This window comes from Salvelinus alpinus, chromosome 6 (assembly GCF_045679555.1).
Source record: "Salvelinus alpinus chromosome 6, SLU_Salpinus.1, whole genome shotgun sequence".
Lineage (NCBI taxonomy): Eukaryota > Metazoa > Chordata > Actinopteri > Salmoniformes > Salmonidae > Salvelinus > Salvelinus alpinus.
In genome coordinates, this window is record NC_092091.1 from 47805103 (window position 1) to 47827884 (window position 22782).

The 22782-nt window shown below is 42.8% G+C and overlaps 1 protein-coding gene across 3 annotated transcripts in view; it reads left to right on the plus strand.

The window, feature by feature from the left end:
• LOC139578766 (discs large homolog 1-like protein) overlaps positions 1 to 22782 on the plus strand; it is a 215148-nt gene that overhangs the window by 98148 nt on the left and 94218 nt on the right. For all 3 annotated transcript variants that reach the window (XM_071406763.1, XM_071406762.1, XM_071406764.1), the window contains 5 exons: positions 9032 to 9156; positions 13190 to 13359; positions 14006 to 14142; positions 16126 to 16270; positions 17338 to 17464. In XM_071406763.1, the coding sequence (XP_071262864.1) occupies positions 9032 to 9156; positions 13190 to 13359; positions 14006 to 14142; positions 16126 to 16270; positions 17338 to 17464 (704 nt within the window). The remainder of the gene's footprint in view (positions 1 to 9031; positions 9157 to 13189; positions 13360 to 14005; positions 14143 to 16125; positions 16271 to 17337; positions 17465 to 22782) is intronic.

Here is a 22782-nt window from a genome sequence, read left to right on the forward strand (position 1 = left end):
AAAACAAGCTTCTATTTATGATGGGGTATTCAAAGCTCATGAGGCATTTGTAAGTTATATTCTTTAAGAATCAATGGATACATATCATTAATTTGTAAGTCCAAAAATGGATGTAGCAACTGCTGATTGTCCCATTTAAGGTTCTAATGTAAATTAAAGGTTTAAAATAAATTGAGGGTCTATATTTAAATGTAAAGGTTGAAATTTGAATAAAAATTCATTTAAAAAGGTTAAACCATGCTAGATACAGTGGGGCAAAAAAGTATTTAGTCAGCCACCAATTGTGCAAGTTCTCCCACTTAAAAAGATGAGAGAGGCCTGTAATTTTCATCATAGGTACACTTCAACTATGACAGACAAAATGAGAAAAAAAATCCAGAAAATCACATTGTATGATTTTTTATGAATTTATTAGCAAATTATGGTGGAAAATAAGTATTTGGTCACCTACAAACAAGCAAGATTTCTGGCTCTCACAGACCTGTAACTTCTTCTTTAAGAGGCTCCTCTGTCCTCCACTCGTTACCTGTATTAATGGCACCTGTTTGAACTTGTTATCAGTATAAAAGACACCTGTCCACAACCTCAAACAGTCACACTCCAAACTCCACTATGGCCAAGAACAAAGAGCTGTCAAAGGACACCAGAAACAAAATTGTAGACCTGCACCAGGCTGGGAAGACTGAATCTGCAATAGGTAAGCAGCTTGGTTTGAAGAAATCAACTGTGGGAGCAATTATTAGGAAATGGAAGACTTACAAGACCACTGATAATCTCCCTCGATCTGGGGCTCCACGCAAGATCTCACCCCGTGGGGTCAAAATGATCACAAGAACGGTGAGCAAAAATCCCAGAACCACACGGGGGGACCTAGTGAATGACCTGCAGAGAGCTGGGACCAAAGTAACAAAGCCTACCAGTAACACACCACGCCGCCAGGGACTCAAATCCTGCAGTGCCAGACGTGTCCCCCTGCTTAAGCCAGTACATGTCCAGGCCCGTCTGAAGTTTGCTAGAGACCATTTGGATGATCCAGAAGAAGATTGGGAGAATGTCATATGGTCAGATGAAACCAAAATATAACTTTTTGGTAAAAACTCAACTCGTCGTGTTTGGAGGACAAAGAATGCTGAGTTGCATCCAAAGAACACCATACCTACTGTGAAGCATGGAGGTGGAAACATCATGCTTTGGGGCTGTTTTTCTGCAAAGGACAGAATGAATGTAAAGGACAGAATGAATGGGGCCATGTATCGTGAGATTTTGAGTGAAAACCTCCTTCCATCAGCAAGGGCATTGAAGATTAAACGTGGCTGGGTCTTTCAGCATGACAATGATCCCAAACACACTGCCCGGGAAATGAAGTAGTGGCTTCGTAAGAAGCATTTCAAGGTCCTGGAGTGGCCTAGCCAGTCTCCAGATCTCAACCCCATAGAAAATCTTTGGAGGGAGTTGAAAGTCCGTGTTGCCCAGCAACAGCCCCAAAACATCACTGCTCTAGAGGAGATCTGCATGGAGGAATGGGCCAAAATACCAGCAACAGTGTGTGAACCTTGTGAAGACTTACAGAAAACGTTTGACCTCTGTCATTGCCAACAAAGGGTATATAACAAAGTATTGAGAAACTTTTGTTATTGACCAAATACTTATTTTCCACCATAATTTGCAAATAAATTCATAAAAAATCCTACAATGTGATTTTCTGGATTTTTTTTTCTAATTTTGTCTGTCATAGTTGAAGTGTACCTATGATGAAAATTACAGGCCTTTCTCATCTTTTTAAGTGGGAGAACTTGCACAATTGGTGGCTGACTAAATACTTTTTTGCCCCACTGTATGTCATTTATATTTTCATAGTGTTATACGGCGCTCTTAGTCTTACTATTTTGTTGAAAACGCTGTGTGTCAGGGAGCAGGGAGAGGAGAGAGAGAGGAGGGAGAGGGGGGAGAGGAGCAGGGAGCTGTTTCTGTGTCTGCCTGTAAGACTGCAGGGCCCTCTTCTCTTTTCTTTCTGCTGTGACCTGATTCAGCCACGATCGGCGCTTGCATCATTAACTCTACATCAACTTCACCGTTAAAGACAGTGAGACACACATCAGAGACACACACCACCCCTAACCACAACCACACACTGAGTCTTAGTGTAGGCAATAGAGTCAGGCCCTGGCCCTATACTACTGCTCTTAAATGTCACCGACCGCCTTGATTCAGTCTTATGTAGCATTGGATAAAAGCAGAGACACAGAGCTACAAAATGGTATATCATACACTGCATTTGAGGAACAATTGGAAAGTAATTCTGCTTTGGAAGTTGATAAACTTGTAACCTCACTTTTGAGAAAATGGCCTTTGAATGTTTTGGTACCAACTGGAGAGCTTGTCACACCCTGGCCTTTGTTATATATATTTTCTTGATTAGTTTAGTTAGGTCAGGGTGTGACATGGGGGATGTTTGTGTGTTTTGTCTAGTTTAGGGTGTGTGTATTGTTTAGGGGGTTTTGTAGTATGTATGGGGTTGTGTTCAGTGTAGGTGTTTAGAAAAGTCTACGGTTGCCTGATTTGGTTCTCAATCAGAGACAGCTGGTTATTGTTGTCTCTGATTGGGAGCCATATTTAAGGCAGCCATAGGCTTTAGGTGTTTGTGGGTAATTGTCTATGTTATATGTTAGTAGCTTGTGTGTGCACTTTCGTTTATAGCTTCACGGTCGTTTGTTGGTTTGTTTTGTAAAAGTGTTCGTTTTCGTGTTTCGTCATCTCTATTAAAGGAAGATGTACTCATATCCCGCTGCGCCTTGGTCCGCTTATTATGACGATCGTGACAGAGCTCTTCTTTGTCTACACCCATTTAACATTGTTCACACCCTCTTAAGCTTTAGCCCCACCCATCTCTTTAAGGGTTGATCTGAGCATTCTGCACTAACAATAGCAGTCAAGCTCCCAAGCTAACTGGCCAACTTGCTAGCTTCTTCCAGATACGAATGAGAGAACAGCTCACTGAACATTACAAACCCTAGCAGAGCTGGTTAGGCTGTTTTTATTTTATCCAGAGCATTGGCTACTGCAACTGTGCTGTCAGATTGTCCGTCGTAAATTCAGTGTTTCGCTTTCGGAACGTTCAGAGCATACAGTGGACGCTCTGGAAGAGGAGTAGGGTTGATCCGAGCATTCTGACTTCACAATGGCAGTCAAGCACCCAAGCTAACTGGCTAACATTGGCTAGGTTGCTAGCTACTTCTAGACACAAATGAGAGAACACCCCCCTCTGACCATTTTACTCACCCTAGCAGAGCTGGTTAGGCTTTTTTTCATGTTATCCAGAGCATTGGTGACTGTAACTGGGCTGCTGGCAAGAATTTAATTACACTTTTCTGACGACGCTTACTGACACCGGCCATATTCAACGGGGTTGAGCGTTCGTAAATTCATCAGTTATTTCGCACTCTGGCACACTCAAACGAGAGTAGAGGGTCAGACTGAATTTACAATCACACCCAAAACGGTTACTTGCATAGTCGAGTCTTTTGTTAAAACTTGTATCTAGCTAGGTAAACAATGAACCATAATCCCAACTCATGACATTACTACCCTGCATGAATCTGCAGGTAGCTAACCAACTAGGATCAATGTTAGCTAGCTAACATTAGGCTATAACTAGCCAAGCAAATGGCTCTGAGATACGAATAATAAGATCATCCATGTAACGTTAGCTAGCGAGCCAGCCAGCTAACGTTAGCTAGCTAGCTAACATTACACTAACTTGGAATTAAAACAATTTTCTGTCAAAATTAGAAATGTGTAATATCTGAAAATGTACTATCTTACCCATATACATCATGGTTGGACGCTTCTCCCTGTCACGGATGCCATGCACGGTTGCCCTTAGTTTGAAGATGTAATCCGGAGACAGGTGTTTTCTCCATCTCCTTAGCTGTCATACTCTAATTCCACTGATTTCAAACCTTTGTCCTCCAGAAAGTGGGAAGCAAGACTTATGGAGTTCCACTAAGCAATAAAAAAAAGTTAGACAGGATTACCTACACATACTAACCAGCTCAAATAGACAGAAGCTATATGGCAGACCAATCCGAACTCATCTCTCGGCATGTCCAGCCCACTCATTATCTCAGCCAATCATGGCTAGCGGGAAGGTTGCCTGGCCTTTTCTGTGGCTAAACCATCTAGGCTTGTAATTTTAACAATTTTATTCATATTTACAGATGGCATACAAGTTTGTTATTAAGGCAAAAGTTGAAAGTTCAAATGTTCCAGAAGGTATTTCTGCCAAATAAAAATGCATTTTGATAAAAACAAAAAAAGATTACACCTACGACATAGGCCTAGTTTCCTGAAACGGTTCACAAATAGATACTACTACACTGCCACTTTGAATACCGCCCCACCATGCCCAAGTATTCATTATTGAGGAGGGTCCATCAGTGTACTATTTGGCAAGAAGATCTTTCTTTGATTTAGGCTATATAATAAAATCCGACTGATGGTTTCACCAACAAAATGCTTTTTTGCCACTACATAAGTCAGGATGATATTTTTGTGTATTGATGACAATAAATCAAATAAATTATATTAATAATTTTAATATCATGTTAAGATAATGAAATGCATTCTGGAATTCATTGTGCAAATACTCTCCAAAGAGTTGTTGTTTCTGTCATGTTTTAAGCGACAGTTGAGCTAGCTGTCAAGACAATGGCCGAGAAACAAATAAAGAGAGAAAGTCGAGAATAGAAAATTACGGATTTAAAAAGCAACAATGTATCAACACAAAAGTGGAGGCCAAAAGAGGAAGGCCAAAAATGAGAAAGCTAAGGAGGTGTCAAAATATGTTAAATTAGATTCATTGTTCAAATGCAGTTCAAGTGCAGCCATTGCTAGCACAAGCAATGTAGCGGGACCAGAATAGGATTTAGGTTTATCATCGCCAGCAGCAGCTTTTAGCAGGTCAAGAGAGCCAAGGCCAAGCTGTTCCATCATACCAGAAGAAGCAACTTTGACAGAGGATACAGGTTGTCAGGTATCGGCGGAAACGACCCTGAGCACAAGCCACGCCGGGCAAGCCATCCCCGGGCCGGACCGGGAGGAAGAGGAGCAGGGCGAGGCTAGAATCGTGGCGGCTGAGGAAACAGGTGGAAGTGGGACAGATGGCCTTTTTACCTATCCAACTGACAGGGGGAATTATGCAACAAATGTGGATGCAAAAGTTAAACGGCACGTTATTGCATTAGGCTCGTGTAAGCCTACTGGCCCATTCCCAAGAAATGACGAGTCCATCTAACATCCAAAATAGCATGTCACGAGACATCCCAGATTCACATGGGTGTCTGTTTGGTATATGACCAATGGAAGCCCAATGGCACTATTGACGCAGAGATGGAGAGAGGCGTGCGTACGCAGCAAATTTCTGGCGACAGGTGTTGGAGCGCATAGCTAATCTCACACTTGCATCATGTAATTTGGCTGTCAGAGGGCACCGTGAAAAGCTGGGGCAGTCCAACAGTGGGAATTTTCTCAGTATAATTGAACTGCTGTCATTTTACGGCCCAGTTCTGAAATAACTTTTAGAACGCCCGCATGATCCGTTAACTATCTCAGTCTTTAAATCCAAAATGAGCTGATTTATATTTTAGCCGAGCGAGTGAAGTGTGACATTCAGGAAGAGATGCAGGAAGCCCTATTTGTTTCTATTATTATGGACACCACACCAGATGTGTCCAAAGTAGACCAGTTAAGCCAAGTTTATCGCTATGTGAGAGTGATAAGGGATGCAAATAATGTCGCCACAGATCTGACCATCACAGAGTTGTTTTTGGGATTTCTGGAGACTGCTGACACATCAGCAGCTGAGCTTCAACATAAAATCCTGGGCAGCACAGAGGATAATGGGCTGAATATTTCAAAATGTCGAGAGCAGGGGTATGATGGAGCTGCTAACATGAGCGGGGTCTATTCGGGTGTGCAGGCCAGAATATCAGAAAAAGAGCCGCTTGCTGTTTATGTGCATTGCGCAGCACACAATCTTAACCTGGCTCTCAACGACTCTGTCAAAAATGTGCAAAAAAACAGTTTTATGATACTGTTGAACTGTTATACACCTTCTTCGGGCATAGCATGAAGAGACGGTCAATGTTGAGTGGTGCATTTTATTTTGCATCAGAAAAAGAAAGTGTAACTCTAAAACGACTGTGTCCCACCCGCTGGTCATCTAGATATGATGACCGCCCTGAGATACAGATATGTGGACGTAATGAAGGCCCTCGCCAAGATTGTGCTTTTACGTGACAAGAAGGACGAGAGGGATGATGCAGCAGCACTGAAAAAGAAACGTGTTTTAGACTAAGGTTTTAGAAAATGTGAACGTCATCTCCAAAATGCTACTGGCCAAAGACACAGACCTGCACAGAGCAGTCAGCCTGCTCAAGGACATGATAGAGGTCCTGTCCGGATTCCGACAGGATTTTGAGGCCAAGGTCACTGCAAAGACCCTTGCCGACAAATAGGGAGCTCAGAACGCATTTGAAGACACTCGGAGAAGGAAGGCAAGGCATAATTTTGATGAGCTATGCGAGGACGAGCGACTGTCTGATGGGAGAGAAGTTTTAGAGTCAACGTCTTTAATGCAAACCTTGACAGCGTTATCCACCAGCTGTCAAACAGATGTAAAAGTCTGCGGGCAACATCGAGTCTGTTTGACTCCATGCACCCCACTACCCTGGCCAACGCAGATGATGATGCGCTCTACGAGACAGCCAGCCGGCTGGCAGAACATTACAGCAAATATACATCAGCAAGCTTCCCTGGCCAATTACTCTCTTTCAGGGCCTGTTTTAAGAAGGAAATAGCAAAGCACACTACGGTGAGAGACCTGGCCAAGATGATCATTGTGGATTACAATTCAGTCACTGCTACATTTGGGGAAGTAGTTACAGCGATGCTCATTTTTATGACTGCATGCAACGGTAGCCAGTGCGAGCGCCCCTTTTCCAAACTGAAAATAATTTAATCATACCTGAGGAGCAGCATGGGACAGGAGAGACTGAGTGGGTTGGCCACTCTGTCCATTGAAAACACCAGGGCCAGGACCATGGATTTGAATGCCATAGTCGACGACTTTGCAGAGAGCAAGATCTGTCGAATGCCAATCAAATGAGTGAGTAAGCTTATGTTTTTTACAGGGCAGGCTACCCAGACAGTCTATATAAATCAAGCTTTATTGACATTAGTTTACATTGCTTGTCAATCTACGACTATGCACGATCTGTCTTTGGAATCCATGTTCTGGTGCGCGGCCGCTGAGCCATTTCAATGTCATCAAAGCCTATACGTTTAACTAGGCTATAAGAATAATAGTAAGCATCATATACTGTTAAAATACATGCTGCCATTTAAGCAATATGTTTGAATGCTCCACTTGATTGATTTTCTGGTGTTTTTGCTATAGGCCTCTGTGGGAGGAAGACCATTTGAAATACCGGTATGTCAGTTTTGCCGCCGTGCATACCTTCAGCGAGCATGTACTGGGTCATTAGCTGTGTTTCAGTGTTTCTGTCAAGAGATTGATCTATATATGTATGTTTTATAATATAGGCTATTGCCTATTATTTGCAGATAAAATAGGGTGTTTTTTTGACCGCTTTGTGCTTTCCGTGGTGCTGATCGGGTTTATTTCTGACCGCTGTCCATGGTGCTGAATGTATTGGCTATATTGCGGCTTCTCTGGTAACAGCTTCAAATGTGCCTTAGATTAGGTTCTGCTCTGCTGTTACAATGCTTAGTAATATTAACACACAGCCTTACCAACACAATTATTTACATTTTAAGGGAAATATGGGGGGTATAGGGGCCCGAAAGTTTTTGGGGAACCTCGGGGCCATCATGATTAATTAAGCTAAGCTACTGATCCTAGCTATGGAGTTTAATATAATACCGTATAAGTAATATAGCCTGTATTTTTCATTATTTGAAGTAGACGTGGAGATATATACTTACAGTATATACCTCAGATCAAATGATGAAATACAAATGATGGAATAGAAATGTTTTATAATTATATTTTAAATTAACTGAACAGTATACTCAATGTTGTACTTGAATGACTTCATTATAACATTGCAGTGCATTTACATACAGTACCGTTCAAAAGTTTGAGGTCACTTAGAAATGTCCATGTTTTTGAAAGAAAAGCAATTTTTTTGGTCCATAAAAATAACATAAAATTGATCAGAAATACAGTGTAGACATTGTTAATGTTATAATTGACTATTGTAACTAGAAACGTCTGACTACATAGACGTACAGATGCCCATTATCAGCAACCATCACTCCTTTGTTCCAGTGGCACGTTGTGTTAGCTAATCCAAGTTTAGCATTTTTAAAAGCTAATTGATCATTAGACAACCCTGCAATTGCAATTATGTTAGCACAGCTGAAAATGGTTGTCCTGATTAAAGAAGCAATAAAACTGGCCTTCTTTAGATTAGTTGAGTATCTGGAGCATCAGCATTTGTGGGTTCGATTACAGGTTCAAAAGGGCCAGAAACAAAGACTCTTCTGAAACTCATCAGTCTATTCTTGTTCTGAGAAATGAAGTCTATTCTATGCGAGAAATTGTCAAGAAACTGAAGATCTCATACAACGCTGTGTACTACTCCCTTCACAGAACAGCACAAACTGGCTCTAACCAGAATAGAAAGAGGAGTGGGAGGCCCCGGTGCACAACTGAGCAAGAGGACAAGTACATTAGAGTGTCTAGTTTGAGAAACAGACGCCTCACAAGTCCTCAACTGGCAGCGTCATTAAATAGTACCCGCAAAACACCAGTCTCAACGTCAACAGTGAAGGGATGCTGGCCTTCTAGGCAGAGCTGCAAAGAAAAAGCCATATCTCAGACTGGCCAATAAAAATAAAATATTAAAATTGGCAAAAGAACACAGACACTGGACAGAGGAACTCTGCCTATGACATGTAACAGTTGATTTGAACCAAACCAATTTCTCTCTTCTGCCCCTCTATGTAGGGTAACTCGGGGTTGGGCTTCAGTATTGCGGGGGGGACAGATAACCCCCACATTGGAGAAGACCCCAGTATCTTCATCACCAAGATCATCCCTGGAGGAGCTGCAGCTCAGGACGGATGCCTCAGGTTGGTAACACCAACCTGTATGTATGGTTACATGATCCCAATCGCATTTCAGCCTATGAACTGAATCACATTGCAGCTTATGGGTCCAAGGTGTGAATCACGTTAACTGACTCCTGTTGATTCTCCCTGTGGAGTAAATGACTAATGTATTTGATTCTCCTGGCTGCAGAGTGAATGACTGATGTTTTTGACTAACCTGGCTGCAGAGTGAAAGATTTATGCATTTGACTCTTCCTGCAGAGTTAATGACTGATGTATCTGACCAAGGGTGAATGTAGAATTAATTTATTCCTGGTATGCGACCTCCTGTGTGTGCATGCGGATGCACCCAAAAAATGTACTGGCATAACAGGCCTGGCCCTGGACGTTCTGCCGTCCATGCGAGACAAACCATTGCCACCCCCCTCCTATCCACGCTGAACTAGAAAGGTGTACAGCAGAGGTCGGCGAATGGTTTGGCCCTGGGCAAAAACATTTTTTTCTTCTAATAGTCGGATGAACAGAACATAATAGCAGCCCAATTCATATGCCTATGCTACAAACTAAAACATTTTTAACACATCTGGTTAGTCAGCTCAATGTCAGTTGTTGTCAATGTCAATGTCAGTTCAATGTCCGTAACATATTTTCACTGATTGCACTGATAAAATTACAAATGTCTCTATTAAATTAGTTTTTTTTTGCGCTGAATGGGGAAAAACTTTGTGCGCTGAATGGGGAAAAACTGCTTGCAATCAAGAGAAAATGTCTCTCAGAAAAAGTCTCATTAGAAAGGTGGATAATGAAAATAGAATTTTCAGGGAAGAATGGACTGAGAAATAGGCATATTTCTCCAATGTCAAACCAGAGTGTCTTGTTTGCAACAAAACGGTTGTTGTTTGCAAATAATTAAATATTATGAATTTAAACATGGCAATTTCAAAGGTTACCTTTTCACCCAATTGTAAGCTTCAACTGCTGGCTACTCGTCCGTTGCTTAACCCAACAACAGAAGTGCCAATTAACCTGCCCATTAACATCGACAGGGCTGCGGTGGAGTGAGTCGAGAGTTTCAAGTTCCTTGGTGTCCACATCACCAACAAACCATCATGGTCTAAAACACACCAAGATAGTCGTGAAGAGGGCACGACAACCCCTTTTCCCCCTCAGGAGACTAAAACGATTTGGCCTGGGTCCCCAGATCCTCAAAAAGTTCTACAGCTGCACCATCGAGAGCATCTTGAACTGTTGCATCACCACCCGGTATGGAAACTACTCGGCATCCGACCGTAAGGCACGACAGAGGGTAGTGCTTACGGCCCAGTAAATAACTGGGGCCAAGCTTCCTGCCATCCCGGACTTATATACTAGGCGGTGTCAGAGAAGGCCCAAAGAATTGTCAAAGACTCCAGTTACCCAAGTCATAGACTGTTCTCTCTTCTACCGCACCACTGCGACCTGTATACTCTCGTTGGCTGGTCCTCACTACATATTTGTTGCTAAGCCCACTGGCTCCAGGTCATCTAAGTCGTTGCTAGGTAAAGCTTTGCCTTATATCAGCTCACTGACCACCATAGCAACACCCACCCATAGCACGCGCTCCAGCAGGTATATTTCTCTGGTCATCCTCAAAGCCAACACCTGCTTTGGCCACCTTTCCTTACAGTTCTCTGCTGCCAATGACTGGAACAAATTGCAAAAATCACTGAAGTTGGAGACTTATATCTCCCTCACTAACTTTAAGAGTCAGCTGTCAGAGCAGCTTACCGATCGCTGCAGCTGTACACAGCCCATCTGTAAATAGCCCATCCAACCAACTACCTACCTCATCCCCATATTTGTTTTAGTTTTTCTGTTCTTTTGCACACCAGTATTTCTACTTGCACATCCTCATCTGCACATCTATCACTCCGGTGTAAATTGCTGAATTGTAATTACTTCGCCACTATTGGCCTATTTATTGCTTTACCTCCTTACTTCATTTTGCACACACTGTATACAGAGTTTTATATTGTGTTATTGACTGTACGTTTGTTAATCCCATCTGTAACTCTGTGTTGTTTTTGTCGCACTGCTTTGCTTTATCTTGGCCAGGTCGCAGTTGTAAATGAGAACTTGTTCTCAACTGGACGACCTGGTTCAATAAAGGTGAAAAATAAATAAATAAGATTTAATAAATATTTTCTTAACTCTTTGAAGTGCATTGTTGGTTAAGGGCTTGTAAGTAAGCATTTCACGGTAAGGTGTGCCGTGAATTTGTATTTGTATTTTTGTATTTGTATTTGTATTTGGCGCATGTGACAAATACAATCTGATTTGATTTTGATTTGAATTGAACGCTTTATCTGGATACTTTTTATTGATTTCTAAATATTTTTTTGCCATTTTCTTTAAGAAAGGGTATGGCATACCCTCACTCAATTTGAGTCCTGTTTTTAAACAAACACACCAAGCCCTTCCCAGATACAGAGGTATTTAAGGAGTGCATGGTGACAGTATTGGAGGATTTGGCTATACCAACAAAATCTATGTGTAACAGTATAACTTTAGTCCGTCCCCTAGCCCCGGGCGCGAACCAGGGACCCTCTGCACACATCAACAACAGTCACCCATGAAGCATCGTTACCCATCGCTCCACAAAAACCGCGGCCCTTGCAGAGCAAGGGGAACCACTACTTCATGGTCTCAAAGCGAGTGACATCACCGATTGAAAGGCTATTAGTGCGCACCACCGCTAACTAGATAGCCATTTCACATCTGTTACATATGCATAGCATAATTGCGTTCATCAAACAGGTAAACCAACCTCTTATTTTTGTAGGAAAGAGTAGGCTTCAACAAAGTCATCTTGTTGTTAGTGAAGTCGAATTAAAATGAAGACAATTGTTGAAATTAATTACTTTCAGCACCATTTGCTGTCCACGTCTGTTTGATTATGCTGTTTGTTTGATTATGCACCCAGCCACACAAAAGCTGATGTCTTCTCCTGCGCTCTCTCTCCTCAATAATAAGTTAATGATTGAAAAGGTGTCTCGTGAAATTGTAATACATTTGGTCTCCAGTCTATGGGCTACAGAAAAACCACATAGGCTACTACTCTTTCTACCGTAGGCTATATTAATTTGATGGAGCGTGGTGGAGCGCCTCGGCGCTGAGTCTCTCCCACGGCACCCTGGAGAGGTGCGCTGGGCATGGATAAGCTAAATATTTTGCACCCCTGCCTTTGGCAAAGTGGGCTCTGCTTATAATGGGGCGGCATCAACACTCACCTACTGTAAATAGCCCTCATGTCACTGGGTGAGAGAAGTTATAATTGTTTTTGGGCAGAATAATATGAGGTGTTGTTGGAGGTGCGTCTTGGTCAGTTCAGCTCGGAAAATGCCGCCTTGGAATGCCTAATCCTGCCCAATGGGGCAGGATTAGGCAGGATGCATATTAGGCAGGATATTAGGCATATTAGGCAGGGTCCATATTAATTCAATAGCATTTCTGTGGGCCTAGTCATAAAGATTTGTCATTTAACTTTTATTGTGGCATAAACACAATCAGTCATGATGTTTTCATCTGACTGTCAAACAATCACTTCAAATGGCTCCTTTACTAGGCTACCCGCATACATTCATCCACTCGCAACATATTTCCAGCCTCCAAATAGTGAAATTACATTTGGTGATTGTCATTAGGCCAGAATCAGTACCTCCACTGCTGTCTGCACTCATTTCTGCCTTGGCATATTTCAGTGTTCTCGTCTAACCACATCGCATTTTGGAGCATAGGATATACTCTAGGCCGACCACCCGTTTTCAAGTCTATTCACTCATATTAATGCTTCTGCCATATGGTAATGATAGATAATGGCGTAATAGCCTACAGTTTTCTTGACATTTTGTTTTCATTATTGTGATAGGCTCATGTTTTACCTGTACAGAATACCCCCCCCCCCCTATTTATTTTGCCGTGATGCTGTACAGGACCATACCGCCTTACTTTCACCCCTGTATCTGACTCTTCTGGCTGCAGAGTTAATGACTGGTGTGTTTGACACTTCCTGCAGAGTGAATGACTGCATCTTGAGAGTAAACGAGGCAGACGTGAGGGATGTGACCCACAGTAAGGCCGTGGAGGCCCTAAAAGTGGCCGGCTGCATCGTCAGGCTCTACGTCCGCAGGAGAAAAGCCCTCTCAGAGAAGATGATGGAGCTCAAACTAGTCAAAGGTCCTAAAGGTAAGAGAACCATGGAGCTCAAACTAGTCAAAGGTCCTAAAGGTAAGAGAACCATGGAGCTCAAACTTGCAAAAGGTCCTAAAGGTAAGAAAACCATGGAGCTCAAACTAGTCAAAGGTCCTAAAGGTTAGAAAACCATGGAGCTCAAACTAGTCAAAGGTCCTAAAGGTTAGAAAACCATGGAGCTCAAACTAGTCAAAGGTCCTAAAGGTTAGAAAACCATGGAGCTCAAACTAGTCAAAGGTCCTAAAGGTTAGAAAACCATGGAGCTCAAACTAGTCAAAGGTCCTAAAGTTTAGAAAACCATTGACCTCAAAGTAATTAAACGGTCCTAAAGGTAAGGGAGATTAAAGCTAGACACAGTGATATGATATCATCGTACATCGCGGGGTGACTTCCTATACATAAGTCTACCTTAAAATGTGTTGAGTTGATGGATAACTTTATGATGCTTGTTGTTGACACTGTGGTCATTGTGCTCCAGGTGATACCCTCTGAATGACCCCCCTGAGAGGATTAATATAGTTTCAATACGGTTTTATTGTTGTAATACACTCCCCTCACTCCCCTTCTCTCTCTCCCTCTCTCTGCCCTTCTCTTTTCCCTTTCTCTCTCTCACTCTTTTCCTCCCTACCTCTGTCTCCAGGGCTAGGGTTCAGTATTGCGGGGGGAGTGAGGAACCAGCACATTCCAGGCGACAACAGCATCTATGTCACCAAGATCATTGAGGGAGGGGCTGCACACAAAGACGGGAGGTTGCAAATAGGAGACCAACTATTGGCTGTAAGGACCTAACATAGTACTGTAACTGCATCTTCTCCTTACTGAAAGACAGTACCCACTGGGCACAGACGTCAGTTCAGTGTCTAGTTTTGATTAACATTTAATTGAGTTGTCAACTAACGTGAATTCAACCTGAAATCAACAACAAAAAATGAACCATGTCATTGGATTTAGGTTTAAAGTTGTGGTCCTCTGTAGCTCAGTTGCAACGGCAGGATAGTGGGTTTGATTCCCGGGATCACCAATACGTAAAATGCACACATGACTGTAAGTCGCTTTGGATAAAAGTGTCTGCTAAATGACATATTATTATTATTTTTTTATTAAGTTGAGGGAAAAACATTGACATTTTCAAAATTCCTTTACATTGATTACTTTTTGCAAATCCAATCCGTTTCCCACGTTGATTCTAGGGCTGGGAATTCCCAGTGACCTCACTATATGATATTCTCACGATACTTAGGTGCCGATATGATATGTATAGCGATTCTCATTATTCTATATACAGTACCAGTCAAAAGTTTGGAGACACCTACTCATTACATGGTTTTTCTTTGTTTGTACTATTTTCTACATTGTAGAATAATAGTGAAGACATCAAACTATGAAATAACACATATGGAATTATGTAACCAAAAAAAGTGATAAACAAATCAAAATATTTTTTATATTTGAGATTCTTCAAAGTAGCTACCCTTTGCCTTGATGACAGCTTTGCACACTCTTAGCATTCTCTCAACCAGCTTCATGAGGAATGCTTTTCTAACAGTCTTGAAGGACTTCCCATATATGCTGAGCACTTGTTGGATGCTTTTCCTTCACTCTGTGGTTTCATCTGTGGATTATTGATTCGATAATCCACAGATGAAACAATAACATAATGGTTGCCCCTCTTCTGTTTTGGTAAAAAGCTGAGGGATGGGCCTGGAGATAATAGACAAAGCTATGGATGCAAAGACTGACCATCCATGGTATCAAAATTACTGTTTTAACCATGAGGCTATACAGCGTTTGTTTACGATGTTTACAAACATTGGAGAAAAACAAGCTTATATTTTGGGTTCTCTTAGAGTGTGACAGTTGAACTAAGATCATGAGGCTTAAGTTATATTCTTCAAGATTCAATGTGTACATATACTGTATGTAAACTTCTGACCCACTGGAATTGTGATACAGTGAATTATAAGTGAAATAATCTGTTTGTAAACAATTGTTGGAAAAATTACTTGTGTCATGCACAAAGTAGATGTCCTAACCGACTTGCCAAAACTATAGTTTTTTAACAAGAAATTTGTGTAGTGGTTGAAAAACGAGTTAATGACTCCAACCTAAGTGTATGTAAACTTCCGACTTCAACTGTACACACTACACACACTACACTGACACTCACACAAAACCCACACACATTCACTACATACACAGACATGCATACTGACACCACACACACACACACACACACACACACACACACACACACACACACACACACACACACACACACACACACACACACACACACACACACACACACACACACACACACACACACACACACACACACACACACACACAGTTTAACACTCATCATATGCTGCTGCTGCTCTGTTCTTTACTCTTACTCCTATTGCCTATTTTGATGCCTAGTCACTTTACCCTGGCCTTATGTACATATCTATCTCAAATACCTCGTACCCCTGCACATTTATCTGGTACTCCCTGTATATAGTTTCATTCTTGTGTATTTTATTCCTCTTGTGTTACTATTTTTTTTGGGGGGGCTCATAAGCAAGCACTAAAGTCTACACCTGTTGAATTCGGCGCATGTGACAAATACAACTTGATTTGATTCCTTAAAGTACTTAGATTAAGTTTTGTTGTGGCTTGTTAAAAATACCAGCTTGTTTGCCTGCTATGTCAGCTCCTGTATGTAACTAACTGCTGAATGAACTGAAAAGCCAAATGACTACCTCTCTCTCCTTCCAGGTAAACGGCGCTTGTCTCGAGGAGGTGAGTCACGAGGATGCCGTGGATGCCTTGAAAAACACGCCCGATGTGGTTTACTTGAAAGTGGCGAAGCCCACCAGTGTCTTCATGAACGACAGCTTCGCTCCGTCCGACATCCCCAACTGTGAGTGCACACACACACACACACACACATATGCGTACACACACACATGGTGATCACAATCTTTCCACTCATCCCAGGGCAGCTGTGACAGACAGACAGCAGGTTATTTGAAAGGAGCCATGTGGTGTGGACCACACCACATGGCTGGCTGCTGTTGCTGGCTGCTGTCCCCCATAGCTACAGTAGTAATCCAGTAGTCACAGTGAGGGAGTAGTCCTATATCTTGACCAATTACTGATCATCAGAATTGGGCTTACAGTAGTAGGTATAATGTGAGCCAAGCTTATGAAGGGGGAGAGGTTCCCATCAAAGCAGTGTGCATGGCTGTCTATTTAACTATCGCTGAATATACTACCATGGATGTTCCGGTCTGCAATACACACTGTGGTTTGATAGTAGCCTACATAGCAGTATCAACCAGCAAGGATGGCAGGGCAGAGCAGAGCGTTGGTATTATTCACTTAAAACCATGCCTCCTGTCTCACAGTACTGGACTGATGAGGTTGTAGTTTGACTTTGACCAATCATAATGGGAAATGTGACATTGGTGGAAAACATTGGTTTAATCACTGTTCAGGTCACGTTCAAATAGGCTATTTCAAACCTGTCACCTATAAACACCTTTATCACATATAATGGTCACTTTTCTCACTTCAAGAAACTACAAGCATTGCTTTTAGTTAATATACCTATAATTATATTATAAGATATGATCCCTTATTTTTTTAGTAGCTCACTTCAGTTTTGCATTGTTGCCTAAGGCGGAACACTCCCATATTTTACCTGGACAACGTTATTGAAAGTTCTGTTCTGGTGCTTGTGCCATTATTGAAGGTTGTGTTCATTTAAGATTACCTACCCCTGCCAGCCATGTGTTTTATAGTTACCTGATCTGCCTCTCTGTCTACACCAGGGAAGGCTCAAGTAGAAAGTGAGCTATTAGCCTAGTGTAGCCTAGCTCCTCCCTCACTAAGCAGTATTTTATTACAGTTTATCATAGCATTAGCCGTTAATGCTAACTTGCTATCTACACACTGAGGCCCGTTGTGTGTGTATTTTTTCTTTAGCATATTCCCCTCACAAGGACAACCATATCAGCCCGTCCAACTACCTTAGCCAGCCCCATACCCCCGCCACGCCCAGACGCTACTCACCCATCCCCAAGAGCATATTGGGAGACGACGAGGTCACAAGGTAAGCTGTATGATAATGAACACACGCCATTTGACCACTTTTACAAAGGGTTTCAAATCAAATGTTTTTTATAACATGTGCTGAATACAACAGGTGTAGAACTTACAGTGAAATGATTACTTACGAGCCCCTAACCAACAATGCAGTTTAAAAAATACGGATAAGAATAATAAATAAAAGTAAGAAGTAATTAAAGAGCAGCAGTAAAATAACAAAAGCGAGACCAAATACAGGGGGATTTTGGTACAGAGTCAATGTGTGGGGGCACCGGTTAGTTGAGATAATATGTACATGAAGGTAGAGTTATTAAAGTGACTAAGCATAGATGATAACAACAGAGAGTAGCAGCGGGGGGGGGGGGGGGGCAATGCAAATATTCTGGATACCTATTTGATTAGGTGTTCAGGAGTCTTATGGCTTGGGGGGTAGAAGCTGTTTAGAAGCCTCTTGAACCTAGACTTGGTGCTCCGGTACCGCTTGCCATGCGGTAGCAGAGAGAACAGTCTATGACTAGGGTGGCTGGAGTCTTTGACAATTTTAAGGGCCTTCCTCTGACACCGCTTGGTATACAGGTCCTGGATGGCAGGAAGCTTGGCCCCAGTGATGTACTGGGCCGGTCGCACTACCCTCTGTAGTGCCTTGCGGTTGGAGGCCGAGCAGTTGCCATACCACGCAGTGATGCAACCAGTCAGGATGCTCTCGATGGTGCAGCTATAGAACCTTTTGAGGATCTGAGGACCAATGCCAAATCTTTTCAGTCTCCTGAGAGGGAATAGGTTTTGTTGTGCCCTCTTCATGACTGTCTTGGTGTGTTTGGACCATGTTAGTTTGTTGGTGATGTGGACACCAAGGAACTTGAAGCTCTCCACCTGCTCCACTGCTGCCCCGTCGATGAGAATGGGGGCGTGCTCTGTCCTCTTTTTCCTGTTGTCCACAATCATCTATTTTGTCTTGATCATGTTGAGGGAGAGGTTGTTGTCCTGGCACCACACAGCCAGGTCTCTGCCCTCCTCCCTATAGGCTGTCTCATCGTTGTCGGTGATCAGGCCTACCACTGTTGTGTCATCGGCAAACTTAATGTTGGTGTTGGAGTCGTGCATTGCCATGCAGTCATGAGTGAACAGGGAATACAGGACGGGACTGAGAACGCACCCCTGACGGGCCCCTGTGTTGAGGATCAGCGTGGCAGATGTTTTGTTACCTACCCTTACCACCTGGGGGGCGGCCCGTCAGGAAGTCCAGCATCCAGATGAAGAGGGAGGTGTTTAGTCCCAGGGTCCTTAGCTTAGGGATGAGCTTTCAGGGCAGTATGGTGTTGAACGCTGAGCTGTAGTCAATGAATAGCATTCTCACATAGGTGCTATTTTTGTCCAGGTGGGAAAGGGCAGTGTGGAGTGCAATAGAGATTGCATCATCTGTGGATCTTTTGGGGCGGTATGCAAATTGGAATGGGCCAAGGTTTCTGGGATAATGGTGTTGATATGAGCCATGACCAGCCTTTCAAAGCACTTCATGGCTACAGCCGTGAGTGCTACGGGTCGGTAGTCATTTAGGCAGGTTACCTTAGTGTTCTTGGGCACAGACATTATGGTGGTCTGCTTAAAACATGTTGGTATTATAGACTCAGACAGGGAGAGTTTGAAAATGTCAGTGAAGACACTTGCCAGTTGGTCAGCACATGCTCACAGTACACGTCCTGGTAATCCGTCTGGCCCTGCGGCCTTGTGAATGTTGACCTGTTTAAAGATCTTACTCACATCGGCTGCGGAGAGCGTGATCACACAGTTTTCCGGAACAACTGGTGCTCTCATTCATGTTTTAGTGTTATTTGCCTTGAATTAACCTCTCTTGGGTACGTGAGACGTTAGCGTCCCACCTCTTCAACAGCCAGTGAAACTGCTGGGCGCCAAATTCAAATACAGAAATACTCATTATAAAAATTCAGAAAACAAAACATATTTTACATAGGTTTAAAGATTAACTTCTTGTGAATCCAACCACGGTGTCAGATTTAAAAAAATGCTTTACGGCGAAAGCATACCCTACGATTATTTGAGAACATAGTCCAGCAGACAAATCATTTCAAACAGTAACCAGCCAAGTAGAAGAGTTACACAAGTCAGAAATAGAGATAAAATTAATCCCTTACCTTTGATGATCTTCATATGGTTGCACTCAGCAGACATTCATTTACTCAATAAATGTTCCTTTTGTTCGATAAAGTCTCTTTATATCCAAAAACCTCAGTTTTGTTCGCGCGTTTTCTTCAGTAATCCACAGGCTCAAACGCAGACAAAAAAATCAAAATTGTATCCGTAAAGTTCATAGAAACATGTCAAACGATCCTCAGGTTGTTTTTAGCCTAAATAATCGATAATATTTCAACCGGACAATAACGTCATCAATATAAAAGGTAAACAAGAAAGGCACTCTCTCGGTCGCGCGCATGAAAAAGCTCTGTGAAACTTTAGGGTCCACTCATTCAGACTGCTCTTACGTCCTCATTTTTCAGAATACAAGCCTGAAACAATTTCTAAAGACTGTTGACATCTAATGGAAGGCATAGGAACTGCAATTTGAGTCCTAAGTCAATGGATACTGTAATGGCATTGAATAAAAAACTTTTAAAAAAAAAACTACTTCCAGAATGGATTTTTCTCAGGTTTTTGCCTGCCAAATCTGTTCCGTTATACTCACAGACACTATTTTAACGGTTTTGGAAATGTTAGAGTGTTTTCTATCCAAATCTACCAGTTATATGCATATCATATCTTCTGGGCCCGAGAAGCAGGCAGTTTAATTTGGGCATGCTTTTCATCCAAAATTCCGAATGCTGCCCCCTACCCTAGAGAAGTTAAGCACAGAAGTAGTTTAGCTCATCTGGTAGGCTCGTGTCACTGGGTAGCTTTCGGCTGTGCTTCCCTTTGTAGTCTGTAATGGTCTGCAAGCCCTGCCACATCCGACGAGCGTCAGAGCCGGTGTAGTAGGATTCAATCTTAGTCCTGTATTGACGCTTTGCCTGTTTGATGGTTCGTCAGAGGGCATAGGTTAGAGTCCCGCTCCTTGAAATTGGCAGCTCTAGCCTTTAGCTCAGTGCGGATGTTGCCTGTAATCCAAGGCTTCTGGTTGGGGTATGTACGTACGGTCACTGTGGAGACGACGTCATCGATGTACTTATTGATGAAGCCAATGGCTGATGTGGTGTACTCCTCAATGCCATCGGAGGAATCCTGGAACATATTCCAGTCTGTGCTCATAAAACAGTCCTGTAGCTTAGCATCTGCCTCATCTGACCACTTTTGGTTGTGTGGTCTACAGCATATCACGAGATACTCTACCTCAGGCGAGGAACAATAGCTCTAGACTTCCTCAGATATCGTGCACCTGCTGTTATTTACAAAAATATATAGTCCGCCGCCCCTTGTCTTACCAGACGCCACTGTTCTATCCTGCCAGTGCAGCGTATAACCAGCCAGCTGTATGTTGATAGTGTCGTCGTTCAGCCACGACTGTGAAGCATAAGATATTAGTTTTGAATGTCCCGTTGGTAGTTTAATCTTCCGCGTAGGTCATCTTTTTTATTGTCCAAAGATTGCACGTTTGCTTGCAGAACGGAAGGAAGTGGGGGCGTATTCGATCGCCTACAAATTCTCAGAAGGCAGCCCGCCCTCCGCGCCCTTTTTCTCCGCCTCCTCTTCACGCAAATCACAGGGATCTGGGCCTGTTCCCGAGAATGCAGTATATCGTTCGTGTCGGGCTCGCTTGACTCGTTAAAGGAAAAAATGTATTACTTGTGTCATGCACAAAATAGATGTCCTAACCGACTTGCCAAAAATATAGATTGTTAACAAGAAATTTGTGGAGTGGTTGAAAAACGAGTTTTGATGACTCCGAGCTAAGTGTATGTAAACTTCAGACCTCAACTGTATGTATAGGGGTAAGGTGACTAGGCATCAGGATTTAAGAAACAGCCTAGCAGCAGCTTGTGTGTGTCCGATCAGTGGTACAGCCATATAATTTTTTGAGGATTTCAGGGCCTGGCCAAACTTTTTCAACCTCCTGAGAGGGAAGAGGCACTGACGCGCCTTCTTCAAGACTGTGCTCAGCATATGTGGAACTCCTTCAAGACTGTTGGAAAAGCATTCCAGGTGAAGCTCGTTGAGAGAATGCCAAGAGTGTGCAAAGCTGTCATCAAGGCAAAGGGGGGCTACTTTGAAGAATCTCAAATACAAAATATATTTTGATTTGTTTAACACTTTGGTTACTACATGATTCCATATGTGATATTTCATAGTTTTGATGTCTTCACTATTATTCTACAATGTAGAAAATAGTACAAATAAAGAAAAACCCTGGAATGAATAGGTGTGTCCAAACTTTTGACTGGTACTGTATATACATTGTCTTCGGAAAGTATTCAGATCCGTTGACTTTTTCCACATTTTGTTAGGTTACAGCCTTATTCTAAAATTCATGAAATAGTTTTTTTCCCTCATCAATCTACACACCGAGTGGCTACTACTGGCTAACACCTCTGTCCCGAAGCAAGCACCAGTTAGCCTTGAGCTAGCCTCGAGCTAGGCCCATCTGCCGGCTAGCCGAAGAGGTCTACCAGCGAATTCTTGGGCTACAATACCTCTTTTGCCAATTGGACTGGACCTTTTTTTGCCGACACAGAGCCCTGCCAATCCATCACAACTGGTCTAAATCAGCTACAAGCTAATTTAGCCATTTTTTTGCCGCTGCTAGCAGCTTTTACCTTCTGCACAGACACCAGCCCTGTTATTAGCCTGGATATTACTCACCAATTTACCAGCATTGGACTGTCTCTCGAAAAACAACGCCGGATTCCTGCCCGTAATCCCTGAGCCACTACTTCTGATCCTCACAGCTAGCTTGCAGCTAGCGCAGCTAGCGCCACTGCCACGAAGCTAGCACCAGTTAGCAAACACAATTCTACAATTCACAACCTCTCTTTCGCCATCGCCATCCGGCTTGGATTCTCTGTCGACACGACCACGTCTGAGCAGACCCCCTCCGTCTGAGCAGACCACCCCCCGGGCTACTAACTTTAAACGCCGCGTGCTAGCTTAGTGGAGGCCTCCCTGCTCCATCTACGGCTGCCCCCTGGACACTATGATCACTTGGCTACATAGCTGATGCCTGCTTGACTGTCCATTAATTCACGGTACTCCATTCTGTTTATTTGTGTTTTATCTGTCGGCTCTGTGCTTTAACTCAGGATCTGTGTGTAGTTAATCCGACCCTCTCTGCCTAGTCGTCGCCATTTTTACCTGTTGTTGCTGTGTTAGACTAGC